The 17,220-nt window shown below is 43.9% G+C and overlaps 1 protein-coding gene across 3 annotated transcripts in view; it reads right to left on the reverse strand.

Annotated features, from left to right (window-relative positions):
- Window positions 1–17,220, reverse strand: part of ADARB1 (adenosine deaminase RNA specific B1) — an 88,623-nt gene that overhangs the window by 11,317 nt on the left and 60,086 nt on the right. For all 3 annotated transcript variants that reach the window (XM_075094210.1, XM_075094212.1, XM_075094211.1), the window contains exon 9: window positions 1,310–1,491. In XM_075094210.1, the coding sequence (XP_074950311.1) occupies window positions 1,310–1,491 (182 nt within the window). The remainder of the gene's footprint in view (window positions 1–1,309; window positions 1,492–17,220) is intronic.

A 17,220-nucleotide genomic window follows, 5' to 3' on the forward strand; every position in this document is an offset into this window, starting at 1 on the left:
TGCTGTCTTGAAGAAATGATAAAAATTCCCCCAAATCAGGCAGAAACCATCCATACATCAGCTGCTATACCCATACAACAATTTAATATTTGGTACTGTGAGTGCTGTAACTGTTCCTTGCTAATATAAGGACAAATAGGTTACTTAACATTTTAATACAACCTAGTTCAGGGAATCTTTATTAATTACCTTTCTTGCTGGTTGTTCAATATGCTCTTTTCCCCACTCCCTCCCTAAATCTATTTTAAAAATTAATGTCAAACTTTAAACAGGCTTTAAAATAGTGAGCTTTTTTATTAGCCTGGAAAATAAACAGACACATGCCAAAAGCTGAGCTCTACAGAACACAGCAATGAACACAATGAGAGGGAGGATAAGAGTTTTCTGTTTTAAAGCTTTCACAGCATTACTGTAACTAGCAATTTTAGAATTTAAGACTCTTCAGAACTTTCCTTTGAAAGTCACAGCTCAGTTAGAAATTGCCACCTGTTAATTCAAATACTGCCATTCCTGTTAGCCCCACTAGAGGCTAGGATCAGCGCAAAGCCAAAGAACATTACTTAAATGTTCAAGAGCAGCTGCAAGACAACCACTAACTACACTGGCTGGGGCTTGCCATATTGCTGTCTACCAGATATGTTTAACACTCTATTAAAAATATTCCCAAAGAACGTGACACAGGGCCCTGAATGCAGCATTTGTGCATTAACATACAAAGTGGAAATTGAAATATAATGATTACTGAGTCCTGCAAACAAGTTGGGTGCCATGATAACTGAAGCCAATGCTGCATCCAACAGATATTGATGACAAAACCAAAATACAACCAGTGACAGCTGAGATGTTCTCTCCCTCCATTTTTAGTGGGTTACTGATCTAGAAACTGTGAACCAAATGTGTCTGTCTTGGCATACTGATTAACGACGTGGCTGTTCAACAAGTATCTGCAATGTCAAGAGAAGCGACAGCGAGAGCTAACACAATGTTTCATGGGTGGGAAGAGGTTTCACTAAGCTGGGGCCTTCAACTTGCCTCACGTATTTATTAGGGCACGCTCCAGACAGCAATTATCTGAAACTGCATCCAAAGATTCACACCCCAGTTCTTTCCACCTTTTAATTCATGAAGAGTCCTTGCTATGGTATTTCTGACCAAGCATCTATATGAGGTTTAGACCATAACTTCTCTATTGTAACCAGAAAGCAGTTTACTCACAGTACATAATTTGCAAGGTTTTGAGAACTGCAAAATCACATTGCTACTGGAACAGACTTAGTTACCGGCACGGCCTTCTCCATTAGATACTTGCCACTAAGTAAAGGTCTGTTGAGTGTATAAAGAGGTGGTAGATCTTCTATCTCTGCTATCCTCTGGTATACGGCTCTGGATAGATGATCCCCATGATATAAACTCCCCAAGATGATGCTAGAGAAGTAAATTGGCTCCACAAAGAGGCTAAGTAAGGCTCCTTGAATACCCAATACGTTCCACCTAAGAGGGAGGGAGAAACAAAACAAAACAAAAAAAAAACTTTCTTTTTAATGGAACAAGTAATATCTACCAGATATAATAGCAGTCAATCACAATGGACCAAACTTTTAACTCTTCCTCTTGACCAGCACATGACTATGGTAGCATAGCTGTGACACCTGCCAGAATTTCAGAGATCAGATTATGGTATGCTCAACAAAATCCTGAGTAAGATGACCTATAGCAACAGGTCTACTGTCAGCATCCACTTCAAGAGCAGACTCCAAGACTTTACTTCCCCACTAACATGTCTGGTGATGAATTTTCCAGCACCCTAATGCCAGAGGATCATTTAATCAGAGAAAGCCAGATTGTGAGATCCTCAGTCAGAAACAGTAGCAGACGACTCCAAAAGACACTGGGCAGTAGGCGAACCACCCTTTCCAGAATGCAAGAAGAATTGTGTCTGCAAGACCTCAGCACCATAAGGGAAAGATTGTCCTTGACCCCCTAGCCAAACAGTCCACATCCTGCTGCCAGAAAGGACATATGTAGTTGCTTGCAATATCCATGGACACAGAGAAAACAAAGTATGCGAAGAGTGCGTATACTTTTTGCTCAGTTTAGCTGCTTCATAGACTCCAACAATAAATCCCTGTCTGCACCACTGTGACCTACACTGGATCAGGTCCAGCGGAGGGATATAGCATGCCTAGGAGCAAAATACTGAAGTTTTTGTGTAGCTGTGCTCATTTGATCAAGTTTTGTCTCTCGATATGCATGTAACAGTCATACAAAGTACTTTTTAAAACCTCAAAGTCTCCTGCAGAGTATTTTCGCTGTCCTTGTCTCTGAGGTATACTTGCAAACAGCTTGGCACTATTAAAATAGCATACTTTAGTACAACTGCAACACCCAGACACATGCAGCAGGAAAGTTTCTTTTGGTGCTTGAATAAAACAGATGAGCACAATGGGAGTTCTCATGCTCATATAGGATGGTTGTCCTTTTTAAAAGGCCTATTCTAAACCAGGTTGCCGGTTTCCCCTAGGAAAACAGAGAACTTGGAGGTTGCTAACAGCATTTCCTGCAGCTTGTGCTGGGATGGCATGGGTATACATCATCCTTTCAGGCTAGAAACTATATAGCACAACTGCTTCACTACTGCAAAAACTGAACTACACGACTGCTACAAGACTTAAAAAATGTTTTTTTAAAAAAAGGGTAAAACAAAAATCGCAATACACGGAAACAACTACTCTTTCCTGAGAATGAAAATGGAGGCAACATGCATTAGCTTACTCACCTGTCATTAAAAAAGCTGGCCCTAATGAATGAGTAAAAATACTGTGCTAATAAAAAATAAGGCATATTTTACATCAAATAAAGGCATATTTTGTGTAACAGTGAAAATGCAATCAGCAACGAAATGTCACAGTAAAGATATTAAGTGAAAATTATTGCTTCCCAGGGCCTAGATGCCTTTCTAAGGACCTTACCATGACTAGAATTTTGTAAGCACAGAGGTATTTCAAATGCCAAATGAATCACAATTGTATTTTCTTGTTATTTGCAGTATTACCTACATCAAGCATAGAAAGTATATGGACTGCTACAGACACAGATAATATTAAGGAAGAAACATCTAGAAAGAATTCAAGACTAAGCATTGGAAACTGGGGTCTTACAATTGTATCTGAAACTTGCAGACCGACAAACCAAGCTTCCGTCAGTGAAGCACATCACATTTTACCTTTTGAGTGACATTTTACCAGTACTTGAGTGACAGATGGACATTTTGAAAAAGGCCAAAGCATTCCTCTGGCAAGCCCTAGCTCCCTAAATAAAACCTTTGCCAGACCCTTTTCCATGCTTCAGTTCTCAGTAATTCCAGAGCTTGTGTTTTGCTGCATCCTCCCACATTTGGAGACCTTCTCCCGTCACAGAAAATGAAAGCTGAAGTTTGTCTTGTTCAACTTCTTTTGATTAAAAGAAGAGGAGGAGCATGGACACCTGAACAAGCTTCTGCAAGGTGAACTGTATGCACTGGTATTACAAGAACTACTCTATGACTGCCCACAAACCTGTTTTTTTGCTGGGGTGTGCTGTACCATGTTTACCACCGCGATACATGCTCATGAGCACTGGATTTGGAGCAGCTGGCTTGCTGCAGAAACCATTCATACAACCAAAGCCTCAAGCTCTTAATATTGATTAGGCAGGGTTGGATGGTGTTTATATTTATAAAACTAGCTTTAAATTTCAATTTTTATAATAAAAGAACATATAATTTTCTAGAGAAACATATACTTGCATCAGAAACTGGCAGTAATGCAAAGATAAACAGGAAACCCAAATCAAGCTCTGCAGAAATTTTCTACAGAATTGTAAGAGTCAGAAGGAAGGATTGCAGAGAGACTTCCTTTTTCTTTTTTTTATACTGTACTTCTTTCTGTCAAACAGTAATTTCTCACTTCTATTAGCACATACACTAAAAACAACCTTTATAGATATAAACTGAGAAGACGTTACACTAATACCACGCATCAGTTTTCAAAAGGCCACAGGCATTACCTCCTGAAATGGTAAAACTGCCTCGTCCTTCCCATTTACAAGCACGAATTGTCAGAATACATGCCACCAAATTCTGTCAATCTAAATACTAAAGTTTAATGAAACCACAACTTCTTTTGAAGTTAATGGGCCAAATTCTGTATTTCACTACAACAGTGATGTGCAGAGCAGAAAGCGCAATATTTATTACAGAAAACTATTAAAGTAAGTGTTGCCTTTCCAGTGAAACAATTAAACAAAGGATTTTTTCTTTGCATTAAAAATAGTATTGGAAAAGCTTTAAGTAACTGAAGCAACTTAATACTAGTTTACAAACTCAAACCTTCCAAGGCTTCAATGTAGTTTATTGTTGTGGTTTAGCCAGCAACTCAGCCCCACACAGCCGCTCGCTCACTCCTCCACCGGTGGGATGGGGGAGAGAATCAGAAGGGTAAAGCTCATGGGTTGAGGTAAGAACAGTTTAATAATTAAAATAAAAAAACCCACAACAAAAAAAAAAGCAATGAAAAGGAAAACAACAAGAGGCGCAAAACCCTGGGGGAGGGGGGAAGGGAAGGAACCACCACAACAACCCGCACGTGACACAGCCACAACCAGCACGTGACACGCCCACACAGGTGGGCGGTGGCCCACCGACCTGACGCCACCAGTCACCAAGCCGCAACTGCCCCCATTAATAGACTGGTCATGGTGTCACAAGGTATGGAATGAACATCCCATTGGTCAGTCGGGGTCAGCCACCCTGGCCGTGGCCCCGCCCCTCCCGGCCTCCCATCGACTCGGCAGAGAGCAGGAAGCTGGAAAGGTCCCTGACACCCACAGGCACCACAGTGAAGAGAATTAACCCCTTCTCAGCCAAAACCAGCACATTCTCCACCCCTTATTCCATACAGTTTACACTGTGACCAGATCCCACACGATCCAATACAACCTTACCAACCACCACCCCTCCCCTTCCCATCATTTACATAATACACAGACATCATTCCCTTAGTTCATGGACCTTCCCTGTAAAAAGTCCATTAAAATGTCCGTTGAATTCACCCAGTCCATGACTCTGGGTACCATCTGTCGTATCAGTCTTTCAGGGTGGGAGAGATTGTGTGTGGCGTTGGGTTGCTGCATACCAAGTCAGTCATCATTCCATCACTGCTGCACTTTGCTTCTTTCATCAAAGTCCATCTTCCATGGATTGGGAGGTTTGTACTATGATATCATCAATACAACACAGAGGTGACACACAGTATTATATAGCAGTTCACATTGTGCCATTCAGTTCATTGGTTGTTTTTCGCCCAAAATCAAATCCCCTTGAGGCACACATCGGATTTCTCCATCCTCCCGCATCACCCACCAAGTGCACCCAGGTCCTCAAGCAAAAGCAATCCCACGAATGGGTTTGCCTTTGCCTGAGGCAGGAAGAACCCAGACTGGTTTGCCCAGCATATTTTTTACGTGCACTACAGGGACTCTATCCCCTTCCACAGTATGTAGGATTTCTGACTGGGCAGGGCCAGCTCAATTGGCAGATCCCCTTGTGTTAACTAACCACGTGGCTTTTGCTAAATGTGTATCCCAGGGCTTGAATGTTCCACCCCACAAGGCTCTTAGAGTAGTTTTTAACAGTCCATTGCACCGTTCAATTTTCAAAGAGGCTGGTGCGTGATAGGGGATGTGATACACCCACTCAATACCGTGCTGTTTGGCCCAAGTGTCTACAAGGTTATTTCAGAAATGAGTCCCGTTGCCCGACTCAATGCTCTTTGGGGTGCCATGTCACCACAGGACTTGTTTTTCAAGACCCAGGATAGTGTTCCGGGCAGTGGTGTGGGGAACAGGATATGTTTCCAGCCAGCCAGTCATTGTTTCTACCATTGTAAGCACATGGCGCTTGCCTTGGCAGGTTTGTGGGAGTGTAATATAGCCAATTTGCCAGGCCCCCCATATTTATATTTCAGCCATTGTCCCCCATACCACAGAGGCTTTACCCGCTTCGCTTGCTTGATTGCAGCGCATGTGTCACATTCATGGATAACCTGCACAATAGCATCCATGGTCAAGTCCACTCCTCGATCACAAGCCCACCTGTACGTTGCATCTCTCCCTTGATGGCCTAAGGTGTCATGGGCCCACAGAGCTAGAAATAGTTCACCCTTATGTTGCTAGTCCAGATCCACCTCAGCCACTTCAATCTTGGCAGCTTGATCCAGCTGCTGGTTGTTTCAGTGCTCTTCTGTGGCCCGGCTTTTGGGGACATGAGCATCCCCAAGACGAACTCTCACAACCAGGTTCTCTACCCAGGCAGCAATATCTTGCCACAATGTGGTGGCCCAGATGGGTTTGCCTCTGCGCTGCCAGTTGCTTTGCTTCCACTGCTGCAGCCAGCCCCACAAGGCATTTGCCACCATCCAGGAGTCAGTATAAAAATAGAGCACTGGCCACTTTTCCCGTTCAGCAATGTCTAAGGCCAGCTGGATGGCCTTCACCTCTGCAAACTGGCTCGATCCTCCTTCAGCAGTTTCTGTGACTTGTCACATAAGACTCCATACAGCAGCCTTCCACCTACAGTGCTTTCCCACAAGGTGACAGGACCCATCAGTAAACAGGGCATACTGCTTTTCATCTTCTGGCAGTTTGTTATAGAGTGGGGCTTCTTCAGCACGTGTCACCTCCTCCTCTGGTGATATTCCAAAGTGTTTGCCTTCTGGCCAGTCCATAATCACTTCCAAGATTCCTGGGCAGCTGGGGTTTCCTACTCAAGCCCGCTGGGTGATCAGTGCAACCCATTTACTCCACGTAGCATCAGTTGCATGGTGTGTAGAGGGGATGTTTCCTTTGAACATCCAGCCCAGCACCGGCAGTCGGGGTGCCAGGAGCAACTGTGCTTCAGTACCAACCACTTCTGAAGCAGCTCGAACCCCTTCATATGCTGCCAATATCTCTTTTTCAGTTGGAGTATAGCGGGCTTCGGACCCTCTGTATCCCCGACTCCAAAACCCTAGGGGTCGACCTCGGGTCTCCCCATATCCTTTCTGCCACAGGCTCCAGGTAGGGCCATTCTCCCTGGCTGTGGTGTAGAGCACATTTTACATCTTGTCCCACCTGGACTGGCCCAAGGCCTACTGCATGAATTTTTTCCTGTTTAATTTGTTCAAAGGCTGTTGTTGCTCAGGGTCCCATTTGAAATCATTCTTCTTCCGGGTCACTTGATAGAGAGGGCTTATGATCAGACTGTAATTTGGAATATGCATTCTCCAAAAACCCACAACACCCATGAAAGCTTGTGTTTCCTTTTTGCTAGTTGGTGGAGACAGGGCTGCTATTTTGTTGATCACATCCACTGGGATCTGACAACGTCCATCTTGCCATTTGATTCCTAAGAACTGGATCTCTTGTGCGGGTCACTTCACCTTACTTTATGGCAAAACCAGCCTTCAGAAGGATTTGGACTATTTTCTTTCCTTTCTCAAAAACTACTTCTGCTGTGTTGCCCCACACGATGATGTCATCAATGTATTGAAGGTGTTCTGGAGCTTCTCCCTGTTCCAGTACAGTCTGAATCAGTCCATGGCAAATGGTAGGACTGTGTTTCCACCCCTGGGGCAGTCGATTCCAGGTGTACTGGACACCCCTCCAAGTGAAAGCAAACTGTGACCTGCACTCTGCTGCCAGAGGGATTGAGAAGAATGCATTAGCGATATCAGTTGTGGCATACCACTTGTCTGCCTTTGACTCCAGTTCATAGTGAAGTTCTAGCATGTCTGGCACAACAGCACTCAATAGTGGAGTGACTTCATTCAGACCACAATAGTCTGCTGTTAGCCTCCACTCTCCATTGGACTTCCACACTGGCCATATGGGACTGCTGAAAGGTGAGTAAGTCTTGCTGATCACTTCTTGGCTCTCCAGTCGGTGAATGAGCTCATGGATGGGAATCAGGGAGTCTCGGTTGGTGTGATATTGCCACCAGTGTGCTGTTGTGGTGGCAGTCGGTACCTGTTGTTCTTTGACCCTCAGCAACCCCACAACAGAAGGGTCCTTCACAAGGACAGGCAAGGTAGACAGCTGTTTAATTCTCTCCGTCTCCAAGGCAGCTACACCAAAAGCCCACCTGTACCTTTTGGGTCCTTGAAATACCCTCTCCTCAGGTAGTCTATGCTGAGGATGCACGGAGCCTCTGGGCCAGTCACAATGGGGTGCTTTTACCTCTCATTCCCTGTTAGGCTCACTTTGGCCTCCAATACAGTTCGCTCTTGGGATCCCCCTGTCACTCCAGCAATGCTGATGGGTTCTGCCCCTTTATAGTTTGATGGCATTAAGGTGCACTGTGCACCAGTGTCCACTAAAGCTTTATACCCATGTGGGTCAGATGTGCCAGGCCATTGGATCCACAGTCCAGTAAACCCAGTTATCCCTTTCCCCCACCTGGCTGGAGGCAGGGCCCTTCTAGTCCTGATCATGGCATTTGCAACTCACTTCCTGTAAATGGGAATCAAGAATCTCTCTATTAAGCTCAGAAATAAAATCAGCACTTTTACTCCTCTGTCTGGGGACCTGCTCACTGGCAACTGGAGCAGCAGCTTTCCTGGAAGAACCTTCCTGAGTGATTGTTCTTCCTCACAGTTCACGTACCCATGCCTCTAGGGTCAAGATAGGCTTGCCATCCCACCTCATCATGTCCTCTCTGTGGTCATGCAGGTAGAACCTTAGGGTGGCCTGTGGTGTGTTTCCTCTCCTTTGAGCAAAAGGACTCTTATTCCTAACAGCTGAGACACTACTCTGTAGAAGTGGGGAGCAGGACATATCTCCCTGAGTTGCTGAACGTCTTGGGATAGTTTCTCCACAGCAGAGACTAGTGAGGAAGATATATTTGCTTCATACTCCCAGCGTCTATCAATCACCTCTGTTACTGTTGGTGCCTCGTCCTCTCTCCTGGACATTACTGCCAATGCGTTTGCATACGAGGATGGTGCGCTCCGTACAACTTTCTGCCACGTGGGTCATGTGCACTCGGCTTCATCTGGATCTTTGGATGACTGTTGATCATCCAGGTCACCATAAATCACCTCAAGCACAGCTAATTCCTTAGATACTGGATGCCCTTCTCCATGGTTGTCCATTTTCCTAGGCGATAGGTAACACCTTCTTTGAAGGGATACCTTTCCTTCACTCCGGACAGGAGTCGCCTCCAGAGGCTGAGGGCTTGTGTTCTTCTCCCAGTTGCTTTGTCAACACCCCCTTCCCCAGAAAAGGAACCCAGTTGTTTGGCTTCTTTTCCCTCTAATTCCAGGCTACTGGCCCCATTATCCAGCATCGGAGCAGCCAGGTGACAACGTGCTCACCTGAACTACGACTGAAATCTTTTCGCATATCTCAACTCACTCAAGGACAGGGATTGGGTGGTCTCCGTTTCATTTATGACTTCCTCCTCCTCTCCTCGTGACAGCCCTGCTTCTTCATCATCCCATTCTAAACGAGTTGATGTCTGCTTCCAGTATTTCTTCTTGTGTATGGGGGCAACTGATACTGGTACGGGTTTATTTTCTGAGCTAGCTCCGGTACTTGTTGTGGGGGTTTGAGTGGCTGCAGTGCCTGTCGTCAGGGCTGGATTGTCTACAGTGCCAGTCACTTTGCATTTCAATCCAGAGACATTCTCTTCCCCTTGGGAGCACTGAATACTGTCGAGCAGGGCTCGGTACGCATGGGCCAGACCCCAGTACGTTGCAGTTATCTATGTCTTTCTGGAGTTCCCAGCGGAACAACATACTTTCTCCAAATATTCTACTAGTTTTTTAGGATTCTGCACTTGTTCGGGAGTGAAACTCCAAAACACTGGGGGTGCCCACTGCCCTAGGTATTTCCCATGCTGTCCCCACCTGCCCTGCCACTCATAACTATCAAGCCTCGGGGCAGATTTCTGGGTGATATTCTTAAGTTGCTTAGTCAAAACCAAAACAACACGCCCAAAACCTAACAATAAGTATATCTTAACTACCAAAGGATGTTCAAGATACAAAAACATTGTTGTAATAAAGGCGAAGACATCATAGAAGAAAGTTGCAAAGATACCATTCTGTATTTCCTCCATATAAAATCTCTCAGAGGAGGAGGTATAATTGCTAATTGCCTCAACAAGGTGGTATCCAAAGTACAGTAACAGTTTCAGCAAAAAAAACCCAAATACCAGATAAAACTGAAACCATTGTTCGCATAACAAATCTCATAGGCAAAACATCACTAATCACAGCAGAACACAGCAGACTAAACAAACCAACACCAATTTTTAACACCAACTGCAAAAATAAAAACATGGTGCTGTGACCAGCAGCTGTTATTACTCCAGCCCTTGAGCCCCATGTTGGGCACCAAAAAGACTGTCGTGGTTTAGCCGGCAGCTCAGCCCCACACAGTGGCTCGCTCACTCCCCCACCAGTGGGATGGGGGAGAGAATCAGAAGGGTAAAGCTCGTGGGTTGAGGTAAGAACAGTTTAATAATTAAAATTAAAAATCAACAACAAAAATGCAATGAAAAGGAAAACAACAAGAGGCATGAAACCTGGGGGGCGGTGTGGGAAGGGCGTCACAAGGTATGGAATGAACATACCATTGGTCAGTCAGGGTCAGCTGCCCCGGCCGTGGCCCTGCCCCTCCCAGCCTCCTCCCCACATGGCAGAGGATGGGAAGCTGGAAAGGTTCCTGACCCCCACAGGCACTACAGTGAAGATAATTAACCCCTTCTCAGCCAAAACCAGCACATTTATAGTACAGGAATGAACCTTTCCATACTGCAGTAGAGCGGACATAGACCCCAGCGGCAGCACAGTACCCATTTAGGAGCATTCAATGGCTCAGGAAAGTGCTAATGGAAGACAACTCTTCCATCAATAATTTAGTAGTTTAAATCTCTTCTGCACCAACCATGGACAAAAATGCAAAGCTCCCATGTAAAATGACCTGATCTTGGATCCAGCCTTACTGGGCAGATCACAGAGCAAGTGGACCCACGCAGTACCTTTTCTAACCATTAAAGCAGGAAAATGGCACCATGTTTGCAACAGAGAAAAGCACAAGCGTAAACAGAATACAGAAATGCTGCATCATGTCAATGGTGATACTGAAATGCCTAAAGTAAAGCATGTAGACAAGAGATTTGCCGAACAGGAAGACCACCTCAGCAGGCAGGGAGACACACTCCAACGTAAAACATCCCACTGGAAAAGTCCAAGACGCTTGTCTCAGCTGAGCATAAAACCAATGCCTCTTATGACATTTTACATGTTCTGACTGTTCTAGTTTTAAGCTACTACAAAAATTTTCCTTCACAATCTTTATAAAACTGCAAAATAAAACTGACACTTGAAATGCAAGCTTTTATACTGATATAAAGCACAAGCCACAGGATTGAGGTCTGGACTGCCAGCACTGACATACAGGTGCCTTGATTTAAGCTGGGTGTCTAGATCTCATTACAGTTAATGGTGGTTTACTCAGCAGCCAAGTATGACCACAGTTCTTGGGCTGGACAGCTCTCCATCAATGAGTCGGCCGTCTAATGCCAGAGATGCTGGGGCACCTGGTGCAGATGGGGATACCTGCAGCCAAATGCCAGCTGTGTACACAGCAGCATGCAATACTCTTTCAGCTTCAATTCTGCAGTTCTGCAAGTGATGCACAGCACAAGGAAAGGCAACCTGATACGGTGCCACAAAGTTCCAACAAAGGCATATTTACTCAACCTGAACTGGTCTTTTGCTTCTGAGCTGCCTTTTGTGAGAAAGAAGATCAGTCACTGAACAGTTTGGTTCGCTCTCTACCAGGGGCTCATCGAGGCGATGATTAAGCCCTACCATGTTTCACAAGGCAACAGAATTTCTAAAGCTCTTCTAGCAGTAATTAGAAAAGTACTTCAGCATGAGAAGGGAAACAAAAGCTGGAAATCAAAACCACAGCTCTCCTTTTTCCCCAGACACACCAGCCAACACACCGCAATGGCCCGACACACCACAACGGCGCCTGGATTAGCAGGTTCCCTGTTCCCATCACTACATATATGAGCTACTGCTGCTTTTCTGGGACAAGGAAAAAGAAATAACTTCATCTGACTATTTGGCCACTGAGCAGCTCCAAACAGTTGAAAAAAATATGAGGATGACAGTCGAAGCTGAATCTGCTGCTGTATTAAGTTGCACCCCGTCATTCCCCCAGCTCTAAGCCTGACTGAGGAGGACTCTGCCTATCATCACCTTGATCCTTCTCAGCCTGCTGATTTTATTACTCATATGGTTCTCCACAAAGTCAGTTCAGTGATATGACTCAAGCTTTTTTAAAATAAAAAACAAACCAAAACAAAACACCAAACAAACCCAAAACACAGTGACAGAAAAAAAAAAATCCTGGCCTTGTATTTTGAAGAGGCAGTTTCTCTAGTCCAGTTTACAGCACAGCACCACAAACAACTGTGGGACCACTACTGAAAGGCAGCAAGATGCAGCACACAGGAAGGATGCAGCACTTGGGCATGGGTGCTGGTAGTCTCCCAAAACATGTTCTCCATCAGAGAATACACTACCAAAAGCACACTGCCAAACCCAGCTGAAAGTTGGCTTGCTTTTAGAAGGGAAATAGGCACTGGACAAATTATGGTTTTTTCCTGCAGACACTTATTGATTTCAGCAGGGCCACTCTGCTGAGCAAAATGATGCAAGATGGAGCAAACTGTGTGAGGAGCAACAAATTACATCTGGTCGGCGCAACATATAACATGTTATCCTTTTAGTAACCTCTTATTATTCCTCTCTAAACTCCATTTTATTTCATATATTCATACATTCACTGTTTGCTATGAGGAAGAAAATGCATAATTACATACAGCTCTCAATTGGTATTAGGTTTATTATTTTGAGAAAGTCCCACCAAAGTTGTACCAGCAGATCATCTTTTTTGATGAAGTCTTTTTCTTTTATAAAAAGTCTGCTTTCCACTGAGTATTTTTGTTTAGTATGAAAAATTCATCCACCTGAAAAATTTCAGATGTGAACCAAAAAGTTCTGCAACTCAGAAATGCTGCTGAGATGTCCCTCTGGGAGTATTAGCTTGGGGTGCCTTGTATCCCCCCTACTTTACTCTACAGGTCAAAGTTCCCCATGCACACTTAGCTACAGTGAGACCAAAAGACCAAATTTTCCCTGTCACCAGGATTTTTCCATGTCCTCTATCTCACCTACAAAGTAATCTTGTGCCCAAGCATCCAGAGAAATGCTCTTTCAAACCATGACTTCTCACCACCTTTACACATTAGACCCCAACAGTGGCCTTTGCAGATCTGTGCACAACAACTGTATTCAGCTCCTGACTACTTACACAGAGGATACTCTCTGTGTAGTGTGCTCTCCTGAGGTTTTATAGACAAGCACCACACTGGGGAAATCTGAATTTACAAATTTACCACACTGGCTGGTTTCCTTATTCTATATTCACCACTTAGATCCCACTGGTAACAACCTGGAGGATGGATGCACTTTCTCAACCTTTTTGCTGTTCTCAATCACAGTACATTAAAAAAGAGGTCAGAGAAACCAGAGAAACCAGACAGGACAGAGTCCTCTCTTCCTTGCTGTCAACATTTCTGCTTTATACTACCATGTGCTCAGAGGCAACAATATCTGCATTGGATCCCAAAAAAGGGCTATTGATTTCTTCATGACAGAACTAATTTTACAACTCCTAATACATAAAAAGGTAAGTAAAATTTTACTCTACAGCAACATTTTCACAGAGTATGCTAGTGCAGCTCTTGCAAAAAAAACCCCAGGTTGAAAAAAATACATGCTTCAGGTAAAAACTCTCCTCTGAACTTTCCAAACCCAAACTGCATAGAAATTCTGTTATTTGAACTATTTCATGAAAAACAGAAATAAGGGGAGTGTAACAGCAGTAAACAATAAAGCTTGACATTAATATCAAACGTCTTAGCATCACTCTCAATTTTTACAGAGCCAACAGTATGGAGGAGGTGAGTCACCACGTGCTACATTTACAATGGTACGTGGAACTGGTGTCAGAATTAATTGTAGGAAAATGAATAGTCTCCTGCAACTACCAAAATGAGAGTTTACTGTTGAAAAAATGAAGTTATATTTATGATAGAGTGCAAAACCTGACAAAAACAAGTGTTTACAATTCAAAGTGCTGCTCTTAGTATAATTTATAAACAGCAATGACTATGAACAAAGGAGGATTACTTAGTAGGCATTTTGTTTATGACAATCTTTTACTCGCAACAGATGACACGGGAGAGAAGGTGTCAACATGTGAGACGTCAGACTGTCCTCAGAAAGCATTTTGCCTCCTCACGTACATCTGTCCCCCTCCATGACAAAGGTTCACAGCTCAGACAGCAGCTGTCTCCAGGAGTAATTGCAAAGGCAAGCTTGGCTTACCATACCAACAAGATTCCAAGGTCTTTTAAATTGCAACGTGAACCATGAACTCCCCATGGCCACTGTGCCTTTAAGGTATGTGGCAACTCAATTCTTACCATGAAGACGTTGGAAGCTGCAGACCATGGGGCTCCTGCTAGCTCTGTATGGAAGGCACTCGTGTTTGCAGTAGCTCTGCCTATGGGTTTTCCTGCACATTTCTGTTTTCCAAGACTGCTGTGATCAGTCTGCCAAGTTTGAGGCCAGCAGCATCCCCAGGGTTGCTTGCAGAAGAGCCCTGTGGTGGCCTTCACCTCTGAGGTGACACCATTTGTTTGTCTTTGCAACCATGTTGCTGTGGTTCATCACTCTTGTGAAGGGACACTTCTGCTCCTCAGTCTCAACGCAGACCCACACTGGCAGGTCATTATCTGCTTCCTGTGGACACCCATCTAGCTGGGCTTTACTCTCATCACCTGGTATAATGAACGGTTAGAGCTGACTTCATTCATCTAACTGCAATCTGGTTTCTCTTCTGATTTAAAATCTGATTTCTCCTTGTTTCCTTAAGAGATTAACTCAATCTCTATGACCAGCCCATGCCTTTCATAAGCCACAGCATAAACAGGCAGCAACATCTTTAGATGGAGTCAGAGCTTCTTTTACATCAAGTGGCTTGGTCAGCAGCCCACACTATAAATCAGTAAGTGCAAGAAGTCCAAGGTCTTTGACAGCAGCACTTCTCACAAACATCTTTTTATTTATCCTGAGGTCAGATCTGCAATTACAGACAAGAGAATCTGTTCTCCCTTGTAGCTGTACCTAGGCTGGCAACCGCACAGCTCTGACTTGTCCCAGGTTTTCTGGTGTTGCCTGGACTTGCTGCATACCAGTGAGCCTGGGTCAAGACTCAGGTCACTGCTTTGAGAGGTTACATGATGCTACATATGGTCATTAAGATGCTACACCTGCTACATATGGTCATTAAGATGCTACACCTTGGGTAATGGTTTCCTACTACTTTCCCCCAGGTTTTTTACCTAGGTGTCACACAGCCACCACATATCAAAGTGAATACATTCACGTTGGCCACTGACACTGGGGTTAAGAACTGGTGAGGAGAACTGCTTGTTCTATTGCTGTTCAGAAATCACACATCTCCGTCATGAAGCTTGACACTTAGAAATAACTCTCAAAGAGAGACGGATGGGCATGGACATAGATGCAGAACATGCAGCATTTAGCGAGCATGCTTAGGATTTTAAGATGTGTTTGTGCAACTTCATCAGTCCCAAAAAACTAGGTGGTAGGGTCAAGAAGACAAAGCCATTGGGGAAATAAAGAAAGATTAAGTTACAAACTTCCATTTGGACTTCCCATTCTGAACAAGCACAAAATGAGGCCAGTGCATAGGCACATGATGTTCTTTCACACAAAAGATTATGAGAAATAATATTTCCCTTTAGAATAGAAGACACTTCCCCTCCAACAACTCAATCTAACGCTAAAGCTCTTCACAATTCTGACAGCCTTCCTACCAATGAAATGGGGTAAATTTTGCTATTCTCAGCAAGACATTAGCCACAACAGGAATGTTGCATGAGAAGGTAAGAAATTATTTGAAGCTGCAAAACTTAAAATGAATGTGGGAGGAAAAACACATTAGAAGTAGAATGACAAAAATAGACATCATAAAGTACCATGGAACAAGGTTAGGATACATTTAAAACAAATGCATGTATATTAATGTTCCAAAACAGTTACTCTGGTCACAGAAACCACCCTAACACCATACTGCAGTGCCACCAGGCACTAACACACTATGACAATCCTGTTCTAATGGTTCTGGCCCAAATGGGATTACACTCATGGCCTTTCCATGTTTCTCACTATTTTTCTTGGGGTTCCTACCAGGTTTGGGAGGGTACTAGACAGTGCACTGTAACAAAGCACTCAGAAGCTGGAAATAGCAGCTTGGATTATATAGTCCACACAGATGAGGCTGTTCAGATACAATGAGTTTCCCTTCTTGTGCAATCCTGCATCCCGAATTTATCCATGTCTCTTCCAGGCTGGGACTGTGAACCTTTGGGAAAGCTCAGTGGAAATTCAAAGGGCTCAAGCACACTGGAGGACTGACTGCTGGACACTAGAGAGTAATGCATTCTTTCAAATATAAGTGGACAAAACATGGTCATAAGTGTCAGGGAAATGTGAAAAAATAAGAAAAAAAAGAATATGAAAATTTGGGCCTCCTTACCCGTCATACAGTCTTTGTTCTGTGTCAAGGGATTCTATTTGCTTCCTTCACTGGCACAAACAAAATTATTCCCATTAGCCCCAGGGAGAGGTGACAGCTATCTACGCAAGCGAGAGATGGATTCTGTTCTGCATTACACAAAACCAACAAAACAGTCAAACGTGTTCTAGCTCAACAACTGTCTTCATTTTTTTTTTTATTTGCACTAACAGCAATGATGATATGATAAAAGAAGTCAAATGAATGTGGCACGATTACCATGTCAGGTGGCTGACAGAAGTCCCTAGCATGAAGCTGGGGAATTTATTTGGTGAATTTTATTGAAAACATTATAAAATAAACTGAAATGTCATTTTTGTAGAATTACCTTTCAACAACCCAATGTCCTAGCTTCTGAAAGGCCCTATCCATTTATGTTAGGGTGATTTAAATCAAAGTAAAACATCTTCCTTCAGTAGAGATGCTGATTACTTGAGACAAGACTAGAGAACAAAGTGA

This window comes from Phalacrocorax aristotelis, chromosome 5 (genome assembly GCF_949628215.1).
Source record: "Phalacrocorax aristotelis chromosome 5, bGulAri2.1, whole genome shotgun sequence".
Classification (NCBI taxonomy): Eukaryota; Metazoa; Chordata; class Aves; order Suliformes; family Phalacrocoracidae; genus Phalacrocorax; species Phalacrocorax aristotelis.